Source organism: Panthera uncia, assembly GCF_023721935.1.
Source record: "Panthera uncia isolate 11264 chromosome E2 unlocalized genomic scaffold, Puncia_PCG_1.0 HiC_scaffold_19, whole genome shotgun sequence".
NCBI lineage: Eukaryota > Metazoa > Chordata > Mammalia > Carnivora > Felidae > Panthera > Panthera uncia.
The window spans coordinates 21,177,231-21,203,476 of NW_026057588.1; the positions used below are offsets into that span (position 1 = coordinate 21,177,231).

The window sequence follows — 26,246 nt, forward strand, 5'->3', positions numbered from 1 at the left end:
TGGAGGTTCCTCTGACTTCTGGCTTCATGAGGTCCCCTGTCCCTAGTGGAGGCTGGGAAAGCATTCCCGTCTGCTCTGTGCGGCCTTGGCCAGGTGCCCGGGGCTGTCCTCCAGCCTGGGCTGTATCCAGCCAAGGGTGCAGCTGGCGTCAAAGAACAGGAGGTCATGGCATCCGGGCTTAACATTCATACATGCCTGCAGAGAGGTTATTTCAAAGTTGTTTTTTATTCAACTGTTATTCAGCAATATACAATACAGTTTATAAACAAGTGTCTGACCTTGTTTCCAATCTTTATTTAAAAATAAATATTATTGACAGTGAATTTTAATTATGATAAGATGTATCCTTTTTTAATCAAAATGTCTCAAAAGAAATAATTTACTTTAATAAAAAAAAGGAAAGCCCCTAAAGAAAAAAGTAAATAAAAAAATCCCTAAACACAATAATCTACTAAAAATATTTTGCTTTGTCAGAAAGGCTTTGACCCAACATTTTTACATAGTATCCTAAAGATAACTGCTCAACAGTTCGTGCAAAATGAACACTTGGAGGAAAAGTTTAGAAAAGAAAAATACATTGAAGTAGCGAAATCACTGATCCCATGCATACCGCATGGTCCAAATTCCATCTTATTTGGAAACTAGATGCATTATTTTAGGTGTTCTACATTTGTGTAACTTCCCCAAAAATAGGATTTATTTATTTTCCACATGGACTTGGTCATGCTTCTCAGTCTCTCTGTGTCCATCTGGTGACGCGAGCCTCACGCCGGGTCTGGGCAGGCCGTGTGGGCGGGCTGAGGTGCGGGGGGATGGCTGTGCGTGTCAGTGCCCCACCAGCAGGCGAAGGAGCTTATGCAGAGCCAGCAGGAGCAGGGACAAGAGTGGGTCTGTGGCGGAGCTACGGCCAGTGCCTGCAGGGGGCGAGAAAATGGGCACGGTCAATGCCGGATTCACGAGAACCTAGTGGCCATGGGCAAACCCGGGAGAATGAGACTTCCTCCAACTTGGACATCTTGACCTCAGTACTCAGCTGGTGCCTAGTGGCACTTCTGCACAACGATGAAGCATTTTGCTGTTTGTTATTTACAGACCACACGTTTTAGGAGCCTACTGTGGTCAGACACCAGGTACCCCTAGCCTAAAGCCGTGTGTGCTAGATCACAATTGCAATTCTAAAGTCCCAGTTGTTATTTGAGCTGAATAAGAAGGCAATATGCCAATCACCACCCCCCTACTCTCCCCAGAACTATACTGGAAAGTGCCTTCCGCATCAAAGGCCCAGCTTCCCCTCTCCTCCAAGGATACTCCGTGATTGCACACAACTCCAAACCTTCCAACCCCTGCCTGAACTACACAGCTTAGTATTCACAGATGCCGTCTTAGGCATCCTGATATTTCTGTGAGTCTTGTTTTCATGCCCTGTTGGTCTATCCTACCTTAGGGTCAAAGTGGGGAACTCAGAAATCATTGGTTGATGGAGGTGAGGGGTTCCTGGTTCCTAGGTTTCTGGAGGAGTGACCCTTGCACTGTTCTAGTGAGGTCACTTCCATTTGCTTAACTTGGGCCCCTGGCCCACCACTGGAACTGTAACGTGTGCCTTCATCCTGCCTCCCCTGGGCTGCCTGCCTGGTTTCTTGCCCATCTGTCATTGGGGTCTGCGTCTAGTGGAAGACCTTCGGTGCAACTGGAGGAAAGCCTACCCGTGAATCACAGGCTTTTCCCTGGAAGGTGGGATGCTCCAGGGGTCCTGAGAGGAGCCAGGGAAGAAGTGTTACCCAAACCGTGGGGATGACGTCACTGCCACTGCCACCCTGCTTAGGGTCAGACTGCATTAACGTAAACAGTTTCTAGCCTTACCCTGCTCACTTGTACCATCTGGAGGCCTCTCTCCTCCCTTCACTTCAGCCAGCCAGCTGGGCTGGAGCTCTGTGCCTGGATGGAGAGAGGCAGGAGGCCCTTCCGTGTGTCAAGCAGATGGTACAGAGGCCGTGGCCACCTCTGCTTATCTGCCCACGGGCGCTGCAGCCAGGCAGGCCGGGTTTCTGGCTTTCCTGACCAGGCTGGGCCTGAACCCATGACCTCCCCCTCTCTCCAGTTGGAAGAGCCATTAATCTTCTATCTAAGGTGTTTCCCCCAATCCCAAATCCATCTTGTTCTGGCAATAACTGTGTCCTGGGCCTTAGTGTCCCTTTGTGAAAGGACAGGGTAGGATAATGATCCAGGGGCCATTCCTGCTGGAGACTCCGAGATTCTATGTGCCCATTTTGGGAAACACAGGCTGGGTTCAAACATCTGAATGAAAAGGGGGTGGGAGCTATCTGCAGTGCACATCTCGCCCACCATTACTTGTTTCCATGCATGATCTGAGACCCTGTGGAGAAGCACAAGGACAGGACAAATCCAGGTGTGCTAACCTTCCTCTTCAGACACTAATTTTTTACACAGTTGTCCCTCCTGGCCCTGCTTGCAGCCTGGCAGGAACTGACATTCTGCCCCTTGCCATCCATCCGTGGAAAGGACCAGGGTGTGGTCATCACTCCCAAGACTCGGGTCCTCCTCCTCTGCTGCTTTCACTGCCACACATCACTGGGAAGAATGAGGGTGGACGTGGTGACGGGTGTGTTGATGGATGGCCAGGTGCCTGGGCTCAGGTACACGGAAACCAGCAGTGCTGCTGGCAGAACGCTGCCTCCTGGCCACACAGGGCTTGTGTGCCCAGACTGGGCCCATTGGCCTTCAGATCTCCTGGCTCAGAACTTCACGCTCCTGCAAACCCAACACGCAGGCAGGTGCAGGCAGGATAGAAACAGCCACACGAGGCCCTGGAAAGCAGATGTCTGTGTGCAGTAAAACACGGAGCCTCAAGACACGCGGGGGCAGGACGAACGGCAATTGGGCTCTCGAGCTGGGCAAGGGAAGTGTTGCCTGTGGAACTGGGGACAGAGGAGATGTGAGGAGACATTTTAATTTGCCTCCAGAGACTGCTGACTGGCCTTTCCCGCTGTCACAATATCACCTACTCACATTGAAAAGTTTTAAAATTGCACAAGACTTTCCAAAGACCCCGGGTTAAAACAAGCAGCCTGCCACTCTGTTTTGGGCCAGAGTGGGAGCAGCAGGGGCCAGCGGCTGAAGTGGTGGCTCCTGGAGACCAGAGCCTGTGGAGGGCAGACACCAGAGTCTGTGGTGTCTCTGCTGGTGGATGCCTGTGGGGGCTCAGCCAGGGTTTGGCTCCTGGGTGGCACCTCATCTACTCCCTGGCCCAGTGTCACCACAAAGGGGGCCAAGGGAGGTGGTCAGGGGCAGCAGGCTGGCACCTGGGAGAGAGGCTTTCAAGCAAGCCAGCTGTGTGACCTGGGGCAACACCCTTTACCTCTCTAGGCATTGTGCCACCCACTCTATAGAATGGGGATGCGCATATGCATGGCTCTGTAAAATTAACATGTGCTTGGCATGTCTTTCCAGGTTGGGGTCCAGATCAAGCAAGATCACAGTGGTAGATTGCAAAAATGGCCACAATCTCCTTCCCCCCTCACCTCTTAGATCCCAGCATCCACACCCTGTGATAGTGCGTCCCCCCCACCCCTCTGAGATGCTGGGCTTGGTCACATGACTTGCTTTGGCCAGTGAATATTATCAAATGTGAAGTAAGCAAAGCCTTAAAAAAGTGCTTGTCTAGGGGTGCCTGGGTGGCTTAGTCGGTGAGCGTCTGACTTTGCTCAGGTCATGATCTCACAGTTGGTGAGTTCAAGCCCTGCGATGGGCTCTGTGCTGACAGCTCGGAGCCTGGAGCCCCCTTCGGATTCTGTGTCTCCCTCTCTCTGCCCCTTCCCCACTTATGCTCTGTCTCTGTCTCTCAGAAATGAATAAACGTTAAAAAAAAATTTTTTTTAAGTGCTTGTCCACTGAGGCTTGCCCTTCCTCTGTGCCTCTTGTAACCCACTGCCTATGAACAAGACTGGGCCAGCCTGCTGCAGGATAAAAGCCATGACACGTCCCAGCTGGACTCCCTCTAGCCCAATCAGTCCTCAGCTGAAAGGGCAGCTGTCCACGTGAGCAGGAATGAGTCCACAAGAGACTGGCAGAGGAGTTTCCCGACTGATCCACAGGATCATGAGCTAAATAAATTGTTCTCGTGTCATACCAAAGCCACCGAATTTGAGCGTCTTCTGTTACACAATTACGTAAACAGAGTCAGCTGCTCTGAAAATAGATACAATTGAGAAGGGTAACATAACTACCTCTCTGAAAAGCGTTGGAGAAAATATAATATGGGGGGTTGTCCTTCCCTCAAGAGGAAAGTTTTCCAAGATCGACAACTGTTTAGGACATGGCTGCCGGTCTCCCTTCACCGCCCCCAGCGTCTGCTGCCTCAGTCCCTGTCTTTGCTTTCCTGGAGTGGAGTGAGGCAGGACTTCCCGCTATTGTCTGGGGCTCACCTGGACCCTCCAGGGCCAGGAGGATGCCTTTGGCTCAGCTGAGGTAGGAGCTCCTATCTTGGCCTCTGCAGTGTGGGGATGGCTCTGTTCCTATGAGGCTGCTGTGTCTGGATGCTAACAGTCTCTGTATCTATTTCCTCCCTTCCTAAGAGCACCAGGAATAGCACTGGAACATGCAGAAGTTTATTTGTCATGATTAAGCTGGAAAATCAGGCTGCTTGAAATCAGGCTGGAAAATCAGAGGTGAGGGAAGCCCTCTGATGGAATAGTGGCTGATTCATTCTTTGATTTAACAAGGATCATCATTTTGCTAATCATTCTTAAAGAAATCAAAGCTGCTTTGGCTCTGCGAATATTAGCTTTTATCATTGAAATGGTGAACAGGATAAGACACCTGCTGGAGCCATTTAAGAGGCTCCCAAAGAAAACAGTGGGGGCACTCAGCCCTCATGGGCACCGCAAAGGCACCAGCCAAGCTGCTTCTGACTGGGAAATCCCACTTTTCCATTTACACGGCAATGGCAGAATGCCAAAAGCCCTGTCAGAGAACAACACAGAAGCTTTGAGGCCTGGTGATAAAAGTGAAGGAGGAGGTTTTGCTTGGGTCATCCTCTGGGACCCTTGCCTGCACTGGCTGGAGGCTAAGCCCATGAGTCAGGTTCCTGGTGGGGCAGTGCCTGCAGGGGAAGCAGCTGCCCACTCCCACTCTGTCTCAGACTCCCACAGGCGTGGGTGCACTGAGGGGACCGCCCCTGCTCCGTGGGCATCAGGAGCATGGTGAGCTGCTCCCCAGCTGACCAGTGGGGACACTAGCCAGGGAAGCCACTGTCTTTCCTCCATGTGCCCTGCTTGTCCTTCCCAGGGTCACAGATGGTTCCCTGGCTTCGGGGGTGACGTCTGCCCTGCTGTGGTCTGTAGCCCCTGTCATGCTGGCTGCGGGCAGGAGGGAGCTAGGGGCCTGCTGACGATCTGCTTGCTGTACTGGAGGGGTTGCCTGGGTCAGAGCTTTGCAAACAGTGCCCCTCGGAGTCCAGGGTTGTTCAGGGGCTGTTTTTGTGTTTGTTTATGCTATAGCTTGAAAACTAAAATTTGGTTCAAGTTTGTAAAGAGTAAATAAAATTCAGATACATTGGAGGCCTAGCTCTACCTACAGAAACAGATCCTGGGCTAAGTTGGAGGTTCACTCTGGCCACAGCGTGATGCCTGGCCTTTCCCCGTCCAGAATTGCACTAGAACATTCAGAAGCTGACTACAGCAGCCAGAGAACTAGTCCAGTCTCTGTGGACAGAGCCATCCCACCAGTAAGCATGGGTATCCTGACATAAAGACTGTGATGGGGATCTTGGGGACAGTCCCCTCCATGTCACACAGAGCAAGGCCACATGAATATTCTGCATTTCATGCTGTCACAACACATCTCTTAAATATAGGCTTCTAGGCTAGAAAAGGTAGGAAGTCAAGTGAGTGCCCTGGACAAGACCCCTGTCAAGGCCAATGCTCAGTGCTGGGCCTTTGCCCTTTTGCTCTGCCTCAAAGTGAGAGAAGACGGCTGGCCCCCAAGAGGCAGCAACCTTCATGGGCTGGCCTCGGACATGCGCTTAGACATGGGATGGAGGCCTGTCTGGACTGGTCCTCGCTCCCATTCCCATCAGTGCCCTGCCCATCCTGGACCCACAGCAGAGGGCCAGCCCCCAGTCGAAGGAGAGGACACCCTCTTAGAGCAACCCAGTGCCAGGGTGCAAGAGGCTTCTCTCTGGGTTTAGAGGGGTTTGTGGAGTCAAGCAGAGAGGGCATGTAGGAGTCACCCTGGCCATGGTGGAGATGCCCGTGATCTGGAAGCACCAGGCCAGAGCTGAGGGCAGGGTCGGGGGCACTTCTGGGGGCTGGCCTCTCCCTCTTCTTCACCCTACCCCCTTCTCCAGCCCTGCCTCACTGGCTACAAATCACCATCTCCTGCAGAGCCCAGGGGCAACAGCAAGGAAAAGGGGAGGAAAGGAAAATGGCCACTGGAGGCTCAGTCTTGTCTGCAGAGGGGTCTGACTTGGTACACACAGTTTCAAACATTACAAATTGGGGCGCTTGGGTGGCTCAATCGGTTAAGCGTCGGACTTCGGCTCAGATCATGATCTCATGGGCTCAGATCTCCCTTCATGGGCTCAAGCCCTGCATTGGGTTCTGTGCTGACAGCTCGGAGCCTGGAGCCTGCTTTGGATTCTGTCTCCATCTCTCTCTGCCCCTCCCCTGCTCACGCTCTGTCTCTCTCTCTTTCAAAAATAATAAACATTAAAAATTTTTTTAAATAAAAATTATGAATTATAGGGGCACATGGGTGGCTCAGTGGGTTAAGTGTCCGACTCTTGATTTCAGCTCAGGTCATGATCTCACGGTTTGTGAGTTTGATCCCCGCATCAGGCTCTGCGCTGACAGTGTGGAGCCTGCTTGGGATTCTCTCTCTCCCTATCTTTCTGCCCCTAGCCTCTTTCTCTCTCTCTCAAAATAAATAAACAAAAACTTAAAAAATTATAAATTATAATCCAACATGTAAAACTCAGAGACTTTTACCTGAAAGCACAGATTCAGGTAACCCTGGGCACGGTTTCCTCCAAGATACATGACCAGTAGCGGGCTCCTCTTCTGGCAGGAATCTGCTGCTCCTTGCTTGCTCCTGACCCCCAAATGGGCCCAGGGTGGCTGCTAGTTCCCTTCTTGGCCCTCAAACAGTTGGGGCTTCCTTTGTCCAGCCAGTCTCATTCCTCTCCACCACCCTGCCTGGCGCTCGGTGGGGCCTGAGTTTGCAGCCTCTGAGCCTCTGCTGTAGCATCCAGGAGGCCTGGCCAGGGTCCCGTCTTGGTTCGTACAGCACTGTGTGAAGCTGGCTCTCCCTGCTCTGACGCTCCTGGCTTCCCCATGGCCGCTGCGCCCACCTCCCCATGGCTCTCTACCTCCCCTGGATGCCGTGGCGAGCAGGCCAGGCAGCCCGGCCACAGCTGAGCGGGAAGATGCTGCCTTGCAAGGAGGCTGCTTCCCTTGTTGACGTTTTAATTAAAGCCTCTTCATGGATATTTATTCAAAGGGAGTCAGCAAGGAATAACCGGGCACTAACAGAATTGGACAGAATTAATTTCTGCCATAAAATTAATGTGTGCTGGTAACTAGGGCAAAAACTAGGCGCAACCAGTGCCGTTGGGCTTTAAAGGAAACAGAGACGTTTGGAAGGAGAGCTGAGTGTGGATGAAGAGATGTAGGAGAGCAGATGGGACGTGGGTCCGTTGGTTCCGTGTTGATCCACCCTGCTGTCCTGGCCTGCCCAGGTCCTGGGTTCGAACACAAGCTGTCCTCCGGTAGCCTCAGTGTCTAGGCAGTGGGGGGAGCCTAGGCACTCCCTGGGGTGAAGGGGGGCAGGGGCAGGTGTGGGACACTCATTTTAGCCTTGCTTGCTGTGCCTTCTCTTCCTTGCCATGGCCCGAGTGACCTCCTAAAGCATCTTCTTGTCTCCACAACACCCACTGCTCACCCCCCCTCCTTCAGACACACCCGAGAACTCTCCCTGAGGTGCATAACCCCGATGCGGCCCCTCTACCCACAGGAGAAAGAGCCTCCGGCTCAGTGCCACAGCTAGGACTTCTCTGTGACACTCCCAAACAACCTCGCCTTTGCTGTGCCCGGCCAGCTGACCTGCACTCCAGTCCACTGTTCCTGGTGAGTGCCTACAGCAGACTCTGGGCTCACCTGCAGAACCTCCTTGTCCTTTGTCTAGTTCTGACCTCTGCCTCAAGCCTGGAACAAGCACTACCTCCTCCAGGAAGCCCTCCCTGAGCACCTAGGCACAGAGGGCTTGGGACAAATGTCTGTGCTATTCATGTGGCCCTTTGTCTTCTCCCCTTCTCCCCCCACTCCCATAAATGCCTTTCTTACAACATGTCCTACCCCTCCACCTTTCTGGAAGCCCAAGCACCAGAGGGCTGGCCTCAGACCTCCTCCTCTCCTCTGCCCCCAGCAAGCAGCCCCACCCCCAGCAGGGAATGGATCTGATGCTGGAGCAGATGACCAGCAGTGGGGAGTGCATGGCAGGGGGCAGACCCAGCCAGGCTCAAGCAGATAGAGGTGATCAGCTTCAGGATGACTACAGCGAAGCTGGCTAGCTCTTGTTCACACAGGCACTGTCACAGGTATATTACATCAAATACAATCCTCATAACTGTAGGAGTCACTCTTTTATTCCTACTCTACAGGTGAGGAAACTGAGGTCCAGAGATGTGAAGCAAAATACTCAAGGCCTAGGGTTGCCAGAGAAAATACAGGACACCAGTTCAATTTGAATTTCAGGTAAACCATGGATAATTTTAAGTACATGTATATCTCAAATACTGCACGGGTCCTACTTAACCTAAAATGCTATCTCTTGTTTATCTGAAATGCAAATTGAACTGGGGGTCCTATATTTTTATTTGCTAAACCTGGCCCTACCAAGGCCACACTAAGAGAAATGGCAGAGCCCGGACTTGAACTCAGACAGTGTGTCTGCCGTCCACACACCTACCCACCACATACGCCACCTCTCGGGACCAAAGAGCCAGACCCTTTCCCCGATGCCTTGGCTTGACCCCAGCCCTAGGCTGCTTCCAAGGGAGACCTCATGGGGGATGAGATGTTTTTCTGTATTTTAACCTTCGTAATAGCTTTTTAATGCAGCCAACTTTGTTGTGAATGCCTTTCCAGCTTCTATTTCTTTTGAAATTAGATCTTGCCTCAAATTATCCTTTAATGGTGTTGCTTAATGAAAATGGTAAACAGGTCTTTCTGTGTGGTCAGGAGGCTGGCATTGGTAGGGCTAGGGGTAGCCCAGACCACAGTAAGCATCAGGGTTCTCCCCATGCGGGGGTGGTGGGGGGCCTCTCTCAGTGCTGGGTCCAGGTCTCAGGGGGATCCCCCACTGCCCATCCAGATTCTCTGAGCTCTGAGACTGCAGGATGCTAACAGGCACATGATTCTGGGTTCTCGGTGCCAAGAAAATTCTCTCCCTTCACCCTCTCAGTGGACTTAGGAGGTAGAAACCACTCCCCTCTCACAGGCAAGACCCAGAGAAGTTAAGTGGCTTCCCTAAAGTTGCACAGCTAGTAGGCAGTACAGATACAGAAGTTAATCTGCAGTGACTCCCTGGTACCTGTGAATCGAACCTAGATTCCTTAGCCTGCTCGAGGCTCTTCCTGACCCCAACCCAGGGTCATTTCTGCCTCCCCTGCTTCCACGATGCTTCAGATGCCCTCAGCCCCAGTACACTGGGATGCTGCATGGAAGCCACTCATGCTGTCCACTTCACTAGTCAGCCCTATCCTGTCTCCTCTGGCTGCCCACAGCCAACCCACCCTTCCCTGCCAGCCCAGCCCAGAGCCACTTACAAGGTGGCTTCCAAAACAGTTCTCACTCTGTGCACTTCTCCGCCCTGGCCCACCTTTGCTGGTCCTTTTACCCTCCCTTCACATCAGCTCTCTCATGACAGGGCCACGTTCTTGACCCACATCCACTAGCTCTAAGCAGACAGGTCCCTACCCAGAAAGAGGCCACAGTGCCCTTTGCAAACACAAAAACACATCATGTGTAAACACACGATGCCCCCCAATCCCCCAGGGGCTCCATCCCAGGTTGAAGACTTAACTCCTGGCCCCACCCCAGACCACCTTGCAACTTCACCCCTCCCTTACAGCCCACCATCATCCGTGCTGCTCACCCCGTGTCACCTGTCTGCCTCCTCTGCACCCCCAGGCCTCCCTCAGACACTGCATCCCCCAGACTCCAGCTGGAGGCTCCCTGCATCCTATGGGCTTTACAGCAAGTTCTGATCCTTCCCAGCTGTGTTTGGTGGCCATGGAAGGTCTACCTTTTGACTCCTCTCTCCCACCACGCTGTGCGCGTCCCACACATAAAATATTCATCAAATGAATGAATGGGAGTCCTTCTTAGGTGTCCCCAGCTAGTCTAAGCAGCCACGATGCACCAGACATCCACCAGATGCTTCATGCTTGGAATCTCATTTTTCATCTTCAAATACAAGGTGGTGTTGGAGGCCCATCGCTATCACCCTGATCTGACCTTTCAACTGCCCGAGACTGTGTGCACACATCTCTTTGTCCAACTTTTCCTCAAACTAGTTTCACCATTTCACATTCATTTTCCCTGTATTCCGATTTCTTCATTAAAAAATTTCTGTTCTATTAGGTCACATGCAGCTTTGAAAGCCACTTCAAATTCTTTTCTTAGAAGGTGGCATACACACACACATACACACACACACACACATAAACATATTTGTATACTCTATATAATTTATATACTTACGTATATATATATATATATATGTATATATATATATTTGGACTATATCAGTTGCTTTCAAATCTTCTAAAGCAGTGGAACCTCCATTTTAAGCTAATTGCTGCATGGAAGCCTGATATTTCAAATCATTAGAAAAACAGAACAGCTCTGTTTGAAGCTGGGGGTAGGGCTGGGGCTCAGGGTTCCAAGGAACACTGTTTGGGAACCATTCACCAGAGGCTCAGGTCTGAAACTCACAGACCTGTGGATGCTGGGGTACTAGTGTGCCCATTACACAGATAGGGAATGGGCTTCAAATGAGTGGACCTGCCCCTCTTTGGGGGCATTCTGGCCTTTTTAAATCCCTCATGTCCCCTCCATAGCCTTCATGTCCCTTGACACAGAGTCTGCCTCACATCCCCTGGCTCACGCAAATGTTGGGCACTCACTCAATGCTGGTTCAGTGAAGGCTGTTCAGTGTGTGGGTCCTTGCCTCAGCCTTCTCACCCTGCTCCATGGAGGTGGGCCTGGCCAAGATGAGGAGGAGTGACAGACAGGAGCCCTGAGGGCCAGGGAGGAAGGCCTGGAGGCCCCTGAGTCTGGCACGGCTGGGACACAATAGCAATCCTTTCCTCTAGGCTCTGCCTCCATGGTGCCTAGATATTTCTTTCTGTTTCATGCTGAGGACTTTTCTTTAGAACACGATTTAACTGAAAAGGTTAACACATTTTAATTGCCCAGGGATAGTGCTCTGAAAATTCTAGAACATGTGCTCATTAAATAAAATTAGCACAGAGGAGCTGCCCAGGATATGTCACGCATTAAAATATGACTCTGTAGACTAGCATGCATTATGAATTATTGCCTTGTGTATTTTTTGTTACATTAGTCTTTAATGCGAATACAGTTATTCATCTGCCCACCTGGAGATTTGATTTTTTAGATGCTTGAAAAAATGTATCCACGGTAACTTTTACATGGACAATATTCAGCAAGTCTTGGTCAGGCTGCATTCACCAGAGAAACCAGAGTTCAGCATATGGAAAGGCCCCTGCTCATGTCCTTCACTGGGAGTGATGCTGGTGCCTTGTAAAGGCTGAGGTGTTGGGGGAGCTGGAGCAGGCTGGGGACTAGCTGTGTCTACTCACCCCACCCATCTTACTATGGTCTGGGGACTGCAGAGAGAAGCAAGGGCTGGCATGGAATTCTGGGCCTAGTCAGTTTGTGCCATGCCACCACCTGGGACCTTTCTCCCCGTGGCCTCTATCCTAGAAGATATGGACTGAGTATGCAGTGTAACATGTGGGGAATGCCAACACTGGGCATGTCTGCAGCCCCAAGCCCATTCATCCTGCAATACCCAACTTGTCTCCCACATGGACCCATCTTCCCATTCCTGTTTCAACCACGTATCCACTCTTCCTTCCATCCCCCCACTCACCCATTCACTCACCCATTCACATTCTTCCTTCCACCCATCCACACCTCATTTACCCTTCCATCTACCCATCCACCCACTCATCCACCTACCCATCCATCCACCCACTGATCCCTCCATCCACACCTCCACTCATCCACCCATCCTTCCATCCTTCCATCGACCCACCCATCCACTCATCCTTCCTTCCATCCATCCATCCATCCACCCACCCACCTATCCATTCATCCATCCACTGATCCCTCCATCCACCCACACCTTCACTCATCCTTACATCCAATCTTACATCCGGTCATCCTTCCATCCACCCACCCAAACCTCCACTCATCCTTCCATCCATCCATATATCCACTCATCCTTCTATCCATCCCATCTACTCATTCTTCTATCCATTCTCACATCCATAAATCCTTCTATCCATTCATCCACATGTCCACGTGTCCTTCCCTCCATCCACCCATCCACACGTTCACTCATCCTTCCTTCCACTCATCCCCTACACTCTCATCCATCCATTCACATCTTTCCCTTAACTCAGACACCAGCTACTTGTTTATCTACCTATCCGCCTATCTATCCAAACAGGTAGTCCAAAACCTGTCATCTCTTAGCAGGATCACTGCCTCTACAGTGGTTTCTTCACATCCACTCTGTCCCCACTTCTCTAATCTTCACACTGCAGCCAGAATATCAGTTCCAAAAACATCATGCCCTGCCACCCACTTGTTCCCCATGCTGTTGCCTTAGGACAAAGCCAAAGCTCCCATCTCTATCATAAGGCCTTATGGAGTTTGAGCTCTGAACTACTCTTTACTTAAATTTCCCAACCCTCTTGCACTGTTGGTGGGAATGCAAACTGGTGCAGCCGCTCTGGAAAACAGTGTGGAGGTTTCTCAAAAAAATTAAAAATAGATCTACCCTATGACCCAGCAATAGCACTGCTAAGAATTTACCCAAGGAATACAGAAATGCTGATGCATAGGGGCAGTTGTACCCCAATGTTTATAGCAGCACTTCCAACAATAGCCAAATTATGGAAAGAACCTAAATGTCCATCAACTGATGAATGGATAAAGATGTGGTTTATATATACAATGGAATACTACTTGGCAATGAGAAAGAATGAAATATGGCCTTTTGTAGCAACGTGGATGGAACTGGAGAGTGTTATGCTAAGTGAAATAAGTCAGGCAGAGAAAGACAGATACCATATGTTTTCACTCATATGTGGATCCTGAGAAACCCAACAGAAGACCAGGGGGGAGGGGAAGGGAGAAAAAAAAAGTTACAGAGAGGGAAGGAGGCAAACCACAAGAGACTCTTAAATGCTGAGATTAAACTGAGGGTCAATGGGGGGTGGGGGGAGGGGAAAGTGGGTGATGGGCATTGAGAAGAGCACCTGTTGGGATGAGTACTGGGTGTTGTATGGAAACCAATTTGACAATAAATTTCATATAAAAATAAAATCTTGCTTAAGGCATTAAAAAAATAAATTTCCCTCTGTTCCTTTTCTTGCTTTGCTGCCCCAACCATACTAACTTTTTGTCAGGCCTTTGTACTCCCCTGCTCCCTCCTGCCACAGGATCTTTGCACATGCCACCCCCTCTTCCTGGAAGGCTCTACCCACTCCCTTTACACTCTCTCTTTACTCTTAACCATCTTTCAGATTATGGCTCAAGTGTCACTCCCTCAAGGACCCTTCCCTGAGTCAAGTCCCCCTATTCTTAGCTCCTTAGAGACCCATGGGTCTCTCCTTTAGAGTAACCAGCCATGGGTATAAATTTCCACTTGCCATGTGACTATTTGATCAATGTCTGTTTCTCCTTCTATCAGACTCTGAGGACCTTGTAGGTCTTATTCACATTGTGTCATCCATGCCTAGTTCCTGCACATAAAAGATGCCCAATTTGACATTTGTTGAATGAATGAATGAATGAATGAATGAACTAGTGCCAGGCCCAATGAACATGGAGTAGGGAGGATACAGATATGAGAAGGAACTGGGCCTGTCTCCCCGGGGCATCAGTCTGGATGGGGTAATCAGCTAGGCACTGACTCCATGACAGGGAAGGAAATGTTGGGGGCCCTGAGACAGCAGTGGAGCCCTTCTGGGTACTCAGGGTGGATGAGACCCCTTTGGCTGCAGGGTCAGCAAAGCCTTCCTCCCTTCTGTGAAGTGATCTCCACTGGTGCCACCTTTTCTGAGTCCTTCTTATGCCCCAGCTAAGCCCTGAATTCATTCTCAGAGCACTTCTTGCTTATTCTGACTGCCATGGTGAGACTGTGAGCTTCTTCCTGAGGTGGGGGCTGAGTCTACCTAATGCTCTGGGAAGACCTCTGCCCCTTGGCTCTGGCCATACCAGATATAGTTGGCCAAGAACCCCCACCCTAGCTCAGAATGAGCCATGACAGCTCTCCCTCCCCCGGGTTTATAAAAGATCCTTCATCTGGGCCAAGTGGCATTTGTATGAGAATCAATTGTAATAAAAGTTGCTATAAGGGGACTAATGTTGCAGCTGGGCTTTCCTGGCTTAAGGAAAACTGACATCCTCCTGAGGAGAGCTGATGGCAGGGGGCCAGGGATCAGCAGAGTAAGGGGCTCTCTGTCTCTGGCGACAGCCAGTAAGAGTGAGTGGGCCTCCTTTCTGGTGAACCTGTGTAGGCTCCCTGTGCTGGTGGGAGGCAGGCTCACGTGGGGCAGGCCAGGAGCGGTCCTGGTCTTCTGGCCCTGCAAGCAGCCTGCTATACTCCCAGCACCTCCTTCTGGTGGTCTTTGTCCTACCTTCTCCTCACTGATCCTTGAGTACCCCTTTGTTGGCAGGCAGCAGGCACTGTGAGCCACAGGGAGGGCATTTGGGTAGGGTGTGAATAGGAAAAACAAATGCAAGCCCTCGCATGGAAGAACCCAGGCATGCCCAAGCCTATGACAGTGGCCCCAATCCCCATCACTTCATAGGCCCATCCCTGTGAGGCACTGGGCTTGCCCACAAAACCTCCTCTACCTCTACTGGTAAGAGTCCCAGTGAGGAGGACATGGGGCACCTCCTCTCCAGCCCAGGCCTGCTTTGGAGGCTCTTTGGCTAGCTGACTGCCACTGAGGGAGTTGTTCCTTCTGTTCCCTTCTCCTGTGGAGAGGCTCTCGTCCTGTGCTGCAAACACCAGCCTCTCCTCAGAACTTGGCTTTCTAGCCACTAAAGGGCCCCCCTCTTCCCATCACAATGGCCTCCCTGCTGCCAACAACCTATAGAACAGTGAAGCAAGACCAGGCATAACACAGGTGCACAATGAGGCCTACAGGCAGGTGTGCAAATGTGGTGGTGTAACTTCGGGGCTGGACGTGAGAAGCCATGATGAACCTGTCCTTGCTCACCAAGGAGCTCCGAACTCATGGAAAATAGCCACAGCCAGGCAAGGACGAGGACGTGGCATCCTCCCCATTTCCTACCCTCCCCCCTCAAAGTGGCACAGAGAGAGAAGGACAAAAATAGCAACCTGCTGAGCCATTTGCAATCTGAAGGCACTCTCTGTTCTGAAGCTAGTTCATCAGCTTCCTTCCATCACCTTTAGCTCCATGATGCTCACAGAATGTGCAGAGGGAGAAATGTCTCGGAGTGAGGTCTCAGATAGGAGCACCATGAAATGATCCTGGACAGTCAATTCCATTCTTGCAAATAATGCAGAGAACAAGAAGCAACATCTATTGAGCATTTTCTAGGTGCTAGGTCTCCTGAAGCTCAACTCTTTCTGTGGATTATCTCCTCTGATGCTGTCACTTGTTCTCTGGCATGGGTATGGGTGCCATCCAGATGAGAACAGATACAGAAATCACATGTGGGGTGCGTGGATCAGGATTTGAATGCAAGTGGTTGGACTCATGCAGAGAATGGGAAGCACAGGACTTACAAAGGTTAAGAAGGATAAGGCACATACTTTGATATCTGGGCGGTCAGAGCTCTATAGGGCCCAGAAGTAGGGAGAATGTTATGTCACCCAACCCTGGCTTAATTATGAACCAGGTAGCTGAACAGTGAGGAGCATTTGAAATGTCAGGAGGAAGAAAGAAATGTCTGGAAAAGGTGGTGAGGATAACTTCCTCCTGAATTGTTCTCAACCTCTTTCTGGTTTATACTTTGTCTCTTCCACCATAACCTGTCTCTCAGGTTGCTCCTGAGAGAACTGACCTCACCCAGGCCCCTCCCCTTGGGCTCATCCCTTAATGGGCACTGGGTGTCCAGCAGGTGCACTCAGGAGGTGCCCTGTGTACAGGTGGCCTCCACAGACACTAGTGGTCTGTTCCCCATGGCAGCCCTTCTGGCAAGGTGGTCACTTCTGAGCCGGACAGAACAGAGCCCCCAGGGGTAGCTAAGTGTGGGTGGATTATAAGTGGGGAGAAAGCTTTTGTAATGTCCACTTTGGCTCTATTTTGTATAGACAGAGCTCCCCCCTCCCCTCAACATTCCACTTGAACCATAAACACCAGAAGCCAGTTCAAAGTAGCTTTGATGTTTCAGCCCAGGGGGCTGGTAATGCAGAACAGAACAACCAATAATTTCTAGAAACGGCCTCCCCTGGGATTGCCAACACAGGACTTCACAAGACCTGCATCTCAAGGGCCATCTCATGGAGGGTACAGGTCTCACCGGCTACTGAGGGGCTGCTGCTGAGCCCCTCCAGCGGCCGCTTCCATGACTCACTGCACAATAGCAGCTAGCCTGAGCCCAGAGCAGGACAAATTGGATAAGTTATCTTAGTATTTATAGTACACCTTCCCCAAGAGCACCAAAGCCACTGACAAGCAGGTTAATTTCCCCAGAAGCCCCACCCCAGGGAAGGAGTTTGTCACCCTTTAAGAACAGGTAGGGATCAGCAGTTACAGGCGCTGGGCCTGTTTGCTGGTCGTCTTAAACTTTCCTGCAGCCCTTACATAAGACAAAGGGAAGCTTCTCACGCTTCGGGTATGAGTTTCTGAGAGATGCCTGGTGATAGTCAGCAAAGCATGGGGGAATAGAAAAGATAATACTTTTTTTTCTCCTGTGCTGCAAAGATGTGCTAAAACCAAGCTGCCTTCTCCCATAAAGCTCAGGGGTTTAGACCACAGCCAAGCCCTTGCCTTGGTCCACATGGGGCAGAACTAATCAATATCGTATTACAAAAGCACTTGACCTCATTTATCCCCACAGATGCTTGGGGAATCCTTAATATTCAGAGCTCTAAAAATGTGCGCCTGGCGTATTTAATGAGAAGCTCCGTGGTGGGTTTGGCTCCCAGTGACATTTAGAAAGGCCGGCTCTCGGCTTTTCTCATGGGGGCTGCCACTCCAGCTGGGGAAAGGGTCTGGGCCCTGGGGACAGACTGTGAGATGAAGTGAGGCAGGTGGAGTTATGGAGAATGGCAAAAAGGAGGGAAATCTGTGATATGTGCGTGTGGCACATAATCAGTGCTCAGTAAAAGGTAAGTATTATTTATCACCATTAAATCCACAGTGTAGCCATTTTACCCTCAATTTGGGGTCTCTCTTCTAAGGAGAGAATAGCCACGCAGTGAGCTGGCTAACGACTGGACAAATGACATTCCATTTGGTGTGACTTTCTCTATTTGTGTGGTACAGGACAGGGAGGGAGGTGAGGCCTCCAGAAGCTTCCGCAGGGCTGACCTAAGCAGGAGGACAAAGCCCCACGTGCCCCTTCGAGTCAGAAATCGCACACTGTCTACAGGAAGCCTCCTCTGATTGCCTTAGCTAGAGTAGGGCTAGCCCCTCCTGGGACTCCCACTGACACAGACAGCTTTATCCTGGACATACATGGGCGCCCTTGCCAATCTTGAGCTGGGCCCATGGCTGGCCTTGCCAGTTCCCACTCATGGCAATCACATGACAGGCTGATGAGGGAGTGGACGCCATGCAGCCAATAATCACACACATTTGCTGCTGTCAGGGATGATGCAGGCATCTCTCGCCAGCTGTGAGGCTCAGCCATTTTCTTTGTGAAATCCTTTAATTTTCTCTTTCAGGATACCCAGGGAGCCTCTCCCTCTCTTCTCTGGGACAAATTGTGCCAGATTTATTTTCTCTTTAATTATGATCCTCGTGTCACATCGGAGCTTGAGGGAAGAGTGGATTGTTTATTTAAGCCAATTGTTTTTGGGTCCTCGTGGGTCCAGGGAGATGGGAACACTGGGTGACTGCCGCCTGGCCCTGCTGGCCTAGTTGGAGACTTTCCCAGCTCTGTGGAGATTGTCACAGGTCATGCTGGCACCATTTCCGCCAGCTTTGTCAGCCACGGGGCATGGGTTGAGAGTGAATGCCTTCACCTTGTCCACAGCCCCCTTCAGTCATGGTTTACGGTTGCCATGGAGACACCCAAGGATGCTCCCCTTGATGGCTCCCAGCAGTAAGAGCCTCTTTAAAGCCAGCACACCCATGGCCTTGGCTGTCTTTCTCTCATTAGGAAATGAAATATTGAGAGCCAGTTCTCCGTGTGGGCACCAGGCAGGAGTTTGCCACATCAGCCGGTTCTCTGTAGGGGCCAGGGCACCTCTCCTTGGAGCTGGAGCCTTGAGGCTAATTAGAGGTTCACATACCACAAGATCTGAGCCCCAGGTCCTTGCAGAGGGGATCCTCTTGCGAACATGCAAGCCATTCAGTTGCTAACTGTATTCTTCTGAGGCCACACTTAGCTTCACTGTGGTGCCTTTCCGGATTAGAAGGGTTTGTCTGGAAGGTACTCTGTTTTGTTTTCTCTCTTTCTCTCTCCCTCTCTTTTTTTCTAGAAATGGCAATCAGCAACAAAGTGTTCATATAAAATAGGTCAGTGTTCAGATTAATCAGGAGCCAGATTTATGAGAACGTGGCTAGGAAGGGGCCTGGTCTCCTGTGCCAGCTCTGCTGTGCTAATCCAGCCCATGTTATTTTTAAGCACAAATATCAAAACGTCTCTTGACAAATGAGACGTGAAATGAATGAGTTTTTGCACATAAACTTTTAGTACAAATATGTATTTGGCTGTGTTGGGTGCAAGTGGGGCACAGGAAGGGTTTCCTGGCCTGGCTGTGCAGAAGCTGAAGGGTGAGGGATTCAGGTCAGTACCCACCCCGCCGACCCCACCCCTTCTCTGTCATCACCAAAGTAGCTTGCTTGAATAACAGAGTACCACAGTACTGTCTGGGACTTCTTCTGACTTTCTTCCATGAGTAATCACTTTACTGGTGACCGTCTGGGGAGGTGGATTGGGACCACCACTGAGGCTGCCATTCTGAAACAGCCAGAGTGAGCACTTGACCCGGCCTGGGATGACCTTTGGGTTTGTCTTGGAGCTAGGGTGGAACCTATCTTCCGCTCTCTGAGAGTCAGGTTATTCCCTCTGTTCCTCCCCCCCCCCCCCCCAATCCACCTTTCTCCACTCTGCTCTGAGCCTCTGGGCACTGGTCCGTATAGGCTGCATCAGCCAGCACCCTTGCCTCTGCTTTAGGGGGGTTTGGCCAGTAGGAGGCCCTGACGGGAACTGGAGGGCAGGAGGAAGTTGAGGTCCTTGCTGGGCCATCGTACCAAGGCCACAGCTCCTGTCAGGCAGGTCACTCCATCTGGCGCGCCCCTCTGGGTTATACGAATCACTCCCGCTTTGCCATTAGAGGTGCTAATGGCTCCCACTGCCACTAGCCCTGGGGACTGGCACTCACCCTTCTCTGGCTGCCCTAACCCTGTCCACACCTTCAAACACTACTCTCATCGCCTCTCCCCCGTGACCCTGTTTGAATGTGCCATTTGCTTAGCCAAGCACCCTGACTGATAGACTCTGTCAACAGAGTCTATCACCTTGCTTGTGAACCAGGTGGCAGCGGTCCTGCCTGGTCCCCTGCCCTCTAGGCTGCTAAGAACTGAGCAGGGAAGGCCAAGCCTGAGGTTGCTGTCTCAAGCTCCCTCTCCGGCTCATGCTGCTGGCAGCTCTGGGTGATTGGCTGGCCTGCTGCACCCCAGGGAGGCTCAGCAGGACTACACATGGCTCAACAACACAGCCTTGCAGAAAGGTTATTAATGCCTGCCACCAAAAGGTAGTCTTCAGACTTTGCCCCATCGACAGCCCCAGCCTGGGTGGCTTCGGGTGGTGGGCAGGATGGGACATTTAAGACAGCATGGGTCCCTCCTTGGGATCAAGGTAATTCAGGTATGTTTGTGGGTTAGAAGTCAGCTAACCCATTTCTCCATGCGCATATCTCCAGAGGTGCCCACTGCACCGCGACTCTCCCAAGACCTTCACCTGGAGACAGGAAGATGTAGGCTTTCTGGTCTTTTGGCAGAAGGCCCACCTTCTGGCTTTCTGAATGGGAGTTGGAAAGAAACCTGGGGTTCTTTCTGAGATGTGTCTACATGGTTCCTGGCCTATTCAGGAGCTGGCAACAGTTTTGGGGTGACAGAGACATTAGGGGCCACCATACCCCCAACCTGGTGGCACTTCCCTGCCAGGGCCTGATGGGAGCCTTCCCTGCCTTGATGGGAGCCCAGCTGGCTGTGCTTTTTGGAGGGAAATGCACACTACAAGCCACTCCATGGGAGGGCAGAGGAACCCCAGCCTGGGCTGCTGCCCTGATCTGTGTGGGCATTAAAATACTGCCCTGTGACTGGCAGATGCCCAAGGCCCCACCTGCTGGGAGGTCCTGGACACTGTGCCATCAGAACTGAACTGATGTGAGGACCCCCAGATCTCCCAGAAAGAAGGGTACTTACTATCTGTGCCACCCTCCACAGACAGGTTCCCTGTTGGGATGAGTTGCCCTAGAGCCCCCTTGTGGCCAGCCCAGAGACTGAATATCTGACTAGCAATGCGGGGCATAGTCCGATCAGCCTTGGTTCTGCTCAAGGTGTCAAGGTTCTGGCCAGGCGGACAGGGAGATTCAAGCAGGAATGAGCCCATAGCCTTGGTCTCATTAACACCTTTTGTGAGCACTACCAAGTTTATTCTCAAAGATCTCTTTCATATAATACTTCCTTGACCAAAGCCTTGACCAAAGTCTCTGTTGGATCTGCTGGGCATTCAAGGCCCTCAGCAGCTTGGCCTCCAACTGCCCACCACTCAGCCTTATCTCCCCCATCCCCTCCTCTCTGGCCAGAGCAGGTAATGACCAAGGTGATGACAACAAACATTTACATAGAAATCTCCATACTGAGCTCCCTCTGAGATCAGGGAATACCATTCTATCTTACAGATGAAGAAATATGTTCAGACATGTTAAGCCACTTGCTTAAGTCATACAGCTAGTAAGCCGTGGAAGCACAACTCACATCTGGGCTTCTGCTTTCCAAATCCTTTGCTTTGCCACTCCACTCATGGTCTGTAGAACATCCCATAAGAGTGAAGCAGAGGTGCTTTTTTTTTTTTTTTTAATCATGCAATTAAGCCAATTGTAAGTCAGTAACTACTTTTCCAGCACACCTACTGTGTGCTAAAGAGAGATGGCTAAGTCCCCCCAGGATTTATGCTCTCCTTCTACCCAGAAGAGAGGAGGTCAAAAACAGCTCCTAAGCTAACCTTGCATCTATGGGGCACCAAGTGGCTTAGTTCTGGCCAAAAGGTGAGGGTGAAGGTAATATATACCACTTCTAGTCCTGGGCCTTAAAAACCTGCCTTGCCAGTCTCTACAGCAGATTTTCTCTGAGAGAATTAACCCCTACCAAAGTGATTTCAGTGGCTATTTTCTCAATCTTCCAAGAATGATACACACTCTGCCCCAGAGCTGCCTGCCCTGGCAGTCAGTATGTTTTCCTGCTCTCTGACTCCCCTCTGCCTGCCCACCTTCCATCTCCCCCAGCCCTTTTGGCTCTTGAGGAAAGCAGGCCTTAACATGTGGGTGCTCTCCTAGCAATGACAAAGCTCTATCCTTACTTCCCCATCCCCCAAGAGGGCCCAAAGGGGACTATTTATAGCACAGGTCCTGTGCCTAGAACCATTCTGGACTTAACCAAAGAGAGCAGAGGCTACTCAGCCAGGCCCAACCACACAGCCTTGGACAAATTCTGTCTGTTCCATCAGTCAATCAGCATCCAGACTCACCATGCCTGAGTGGTAACCACCTCCTTCCACTCCTGGATGCTAGTGCCCCACCCTCTAGACTCTAAGGACCCCAGGAGAAAAAGGTCCAGTTCTCCAAACTCATCATGAGAGGGGTCCTCACACTGGAGCCGCTTGCCTACTCTTACCCAGAATTTGGGGCAAGGCCGCCCCTCCCCCCTTCCTAAATACAAGTCTTGAAAGCTTCGAAGCAACCAGCAATAAACAGGAAACAACAAGAAGAGAACCCAAGCCAGGCTGCAGAAAACTTGCCCCAGGCGCACGCACCCACGTGAACTACCACCACTAGGCAAACGCCAAGTGCCAGAGCAGGGCTGCCTCTCTGGCCAGAGCCACTCAGGACCCTGTCCCCGCAGCCCCCGTTCGAGCGCGCCCCCCTCTCTGCACACGCTCTTACCTGAGCCGTGCCTCTGGCGCAGAAGGACCGCCTGGCCCAGTGGCGGTGACGCTGACGAAGCAGCGGCCGCAGCTGCGACAGTGGTGGCGGCTGCGTGGGCCGCGGAGGCAGCGGCCGCCTCTGGGACTCCGGGACCTGGGGCGGCAGGAGGACTCCCCGGAGGCGGGCTTTTGTTGCCGTGGCCGGGGTCGGAGGTGGCTCGGCCTGCGGCGCCGGTGGCACCCAAGTTGTTGGCGTTGGCAGCGCTGGCGGGGCCGTGGCGACGCGGACCGCTGCTCTGAATGTGGGACACGGCCTCGGCGGCCTGCATGTTGGGCGGCGCGAAGCGCGAGAGCACGCGCAGCAGCGCCTGGGCCTTGTGCTCCTGCGTGTCGTCGTCGCTGTAGTCGGACACGCGGCATTCGTACACGCCCTCGTCCTGCCGCCGCACAGCTGACAACCGCAGCCTGTGCGAGATGTCATTGCCCTGGACGCGCACGGTCTGCAAGACAGCAGGGGCTGGGGTCAGAAGGCCGGGATGGACAGGTCCGCGACGCGCTCTCCCTGCCGGCAAAGTGCACCTGCGCCCAGCTCTGCCATTGCGCCCCCATGCCACAGCACCCCAACACCTCTGGACGCAGGTTTGCCTGTCGCGACCCGGTTTTCCTTTCATTCCGTGGCTCCCCAGTGGCCTGGGGCTCCCAATCCTGATTGGATCTTGGATGGTCCTACCCATTGCATCGTGTCCCCATCATCTTAACCGAATTCATCACGTTGCATCCTCCTGCCAAACTATGCTTCTGACCTTCAGAGCTGCAGAACCTACCCGTCCTTCCTCCCTCCTGCATCTTGGAGAAGTCTCAGGCTCGGCCTCCTGTGGCTAACCACCCTCTTTGCTGCATGGCCTTAAGCCCAGCCCTCCACATCTACTCACACCAATGTTCCTTTACTCTGGATTTCGGAGGGCCTGGGTAGTGCCGGAAGGACAGCCACTCTGCTCTCAGTACACATAAAAACTTGCCCCCCCCCCCCAGCCCTTTACAGCTAACTCTCCACCCTCCCAAGGAGGCGACGCTGAGGTTGCTGTTGGGCCCCCAGAGCTTTGCTACTTCGCAGTCTGCTTTTCAGCGCGGCAGCCTGAAGCTCCCGACCAAGCTCTCCTCCCCAGCGTCCTGGAGGAGACATGGGCAAGCAACCGCTCTGGGGCCCTCACCTCGGAACCTAGAGCTCTATGAGGCCCTGGTGGTCTCCAGGCCCCGATACTTCCATGCTCCAGCTGGGGAAGCGTAGACGCGTCTCCTCCCAAGCCCCACGACCCCAGCGCCTCTCAACTTCGCCAACCCCCGCCCCACACCTTCTTCCACAAGGAGCCCACTGCGCCGGGCACGGGACCCGGACCCCAGGCAGAGGAGAGGGCTGGGGCGGAAGGCGCCATCTGGGCGCCGGGTGTGTGTATGTGTGTGGAGGAGGGGTGGGCCCACAGTCGGAGCACAGGTCGCTGCTAGCGCAAGGAGCAGCGCGCTCCAGTTGCTGGGAGACATGCCAGCAGAACAGAGGCAAGCGGATGCGCAGGGGCCTGAACGCGCCGGCCGGCCGAAGGAGAGTTTTACAGGTGAGCGCCGAACGGAGAAAGGAGATTCAGGCCTGGGACCCTTGATTTACACAAAAGCGAACCCGATTCCGCTAGCGGCGACAGATGGCCCCCCGACCTGCCAAGCAGCCGACTGTGCAGGGCTGCGAGTAAGGCCCTACACCACGGCGGCCGCTGAGCCTTTCTAAAAGGGAGGAAGATGTGGGGCGCGAAGCGGCCAGAAGGGGTCTCCCGCGGCCCGCGCTGGGCTCCACACTTACGCTGATTTTAGTTGCATCCTTATTTGTTACCTAAAATGCAAAGAGGGAGAGAGACACATTAGGCTCTCGGCCTTCAGGCTCCGGGGAACTCAGATACGCCTCGGCAAGGGGACTCTCTGCGGGCGGGCTAGGATTCGAAACCGCTCGGGAAGTGGCCGGGGCTGAGGGCACGAAGGACATCAGGATCTCCTGGAGTTTTACCCTGAAGGAAGCATGGTGCCTGACCCAGGAGGGGCTGCCCTAGCACACCTGCTGGCCAAAGAGGAAAGGCTGGATTGCCAGCAGGGTGGGAAGAAAGGCTCATCACCCTCCCTGGAGCATCCTCATTCCCTGCAGTGTTTCCCTAAACCCCGTGGAAAGCTGGATGGAGGGGCCGGTGTATCTGGACGGGACGCAGAGGGAGACGTGAGCAATAACTCTGGGTGGGACCTTGGGTAGAGGGCAGCTGTGTGTATGTGTGTGTGTGTTCGAGTGTACGTAAGAGACTGGTTTAAGAGGCCTACTGACAGTGGGAGCCTTCCCTCCGATCCTGAGGTGCACTGCGGGCCTCTGGAACCCAGCCAAGAGGAGCTTAACTCCTTGGCCCTGTGCCCCGGGGACCTCGGAGTAGCAGAGGGCCGGGAAAGCCTGGCCCTACCAAGTGGTGTTCCTTCAGGACCCAGCACCCATCTGACTCCGGTGCCCGCAGCCAGCAAGCAAGAGCAGTCGAACTGGATGAGGTGTTGCTTTTTAGCGGCAGGCTGCAGTTCGGGAGGTTTTAAGGGAAAGGAGAAGGATTACCAGGATTTGTGGGTAACGATTGCTGCTGTTGAAGATACTGTGGGGATGGGGAAGGTGGGAGATGGGCTGCTCCACCAGTGCGCGCCCTGCCTTTTCTGCCAGGATTACCCCAGCCGCCCCGGCCTGAGCCGAGAGAGCGCCAGCGCCGCGTGGGCGGCGGGTTACCTTGCTCCGGGCGCCGGGCACGCTGAGCGCCAGCTCGTGCAGCAGCTCCCGGGGCGGCTCCTTGAGGTACCACCACTGAATCTCCAGCGAATACGAGGTGGCTCCGCTAGCCCGGAACGCGCAGGGCATTTCGATGTCGTCTCCCTCCCGTACTGTCACATCTTTGGGGACTTCGGTAAATGTAGCTGGGGGCGGGGGAAGAGAGAGGCGTGACCAGCTGTGGGGCGGGGGCCTGGGGCAACCCTAAGCGAGACGGTGCGTCCCCGGCTCGCCGGCCTTGTGCTTGCCACCCCCAAGCCACAAGCGTGGCCCAGGCTCTAGCAAAGTTCGGTCGAGCAGCTGCCGGGCCCTAGCAGAGACCAGCTACCGCTGCAGGCTGCTTCCCTCAGGATCGGGCGGGGCAGCAGGGGCGGCTTACGCTTCTACCCGGCGCCCAGCCGCACTGCCGGAGCCAGGCTGGGGCGCGCCGACTCCCGCTCCCCGCGAGCCGCCTCTCCGCAGCCCGAGCACGGGTCCGGCTCCGAATGACCCCGGCTCGAGCGCCGCAGCTGCGGCGACCCTTCGCCGCTCTCCTCCCCCTGCCCCTCTGGGCCCGGGCTGAACACCGGGATTGTTGGAGACCGTGAAGCCGTCCCCTTCTCTTCTTCCTCCTGCTCCTTGGCGACCGGGACAGGCTGGCTCTGGCGGCCCCAGCAAGGATCCCCTGAGCCCCCCGCGGCAGCAAAGTTCCCGCGCTCACCGTCGGCCACGAAGAGCAGCAGGGCGTGCAGCAGCAGCGGCGGCAGGTATCCGAGGGCGCCGAGCCGGTTCCGCTGTTCCAT

The 26,246-nt window shown here is 53.0% G+C and overlaps 1 protein-coding gene across 2 annotated transcripts; it reads right to left on the minus strand.

Moving 5' to 3' along the window:
• Window positions 1–262: 262 nt before the first annotated feature.
• VSTM2B (V-set and transmembrane domain containing 2B) lies at window positions 263–26,246 on the minus strand. 2 transcript variants are annotated; one of them, XM_049621812.1, is made up of 5 exons: window positions 26,165–26,246; window positions 25,426–25,610; window positions 24,481–24,510; window positions 22,651–23,131; window positions 263–914 (listed from the first exon to the last, which is right to left on the minus strand). In XM_049621812.1, exons 1-5 carry the CDS (start codon window positions 26,244–26,246, stop codon window positions 826–828), a joined length of 867 nt encoding a protein of 288 aa, XP_049477769.1. In that variant the 3' UTR covers window positions 263–825. The 2 variants fall into 2 exon arrangements, with proteins under 2 accessions (XP_049477769.1, XP_049477770.1); XM_049621813.1 differs by lacking the exon at window positions 24,481–24,510.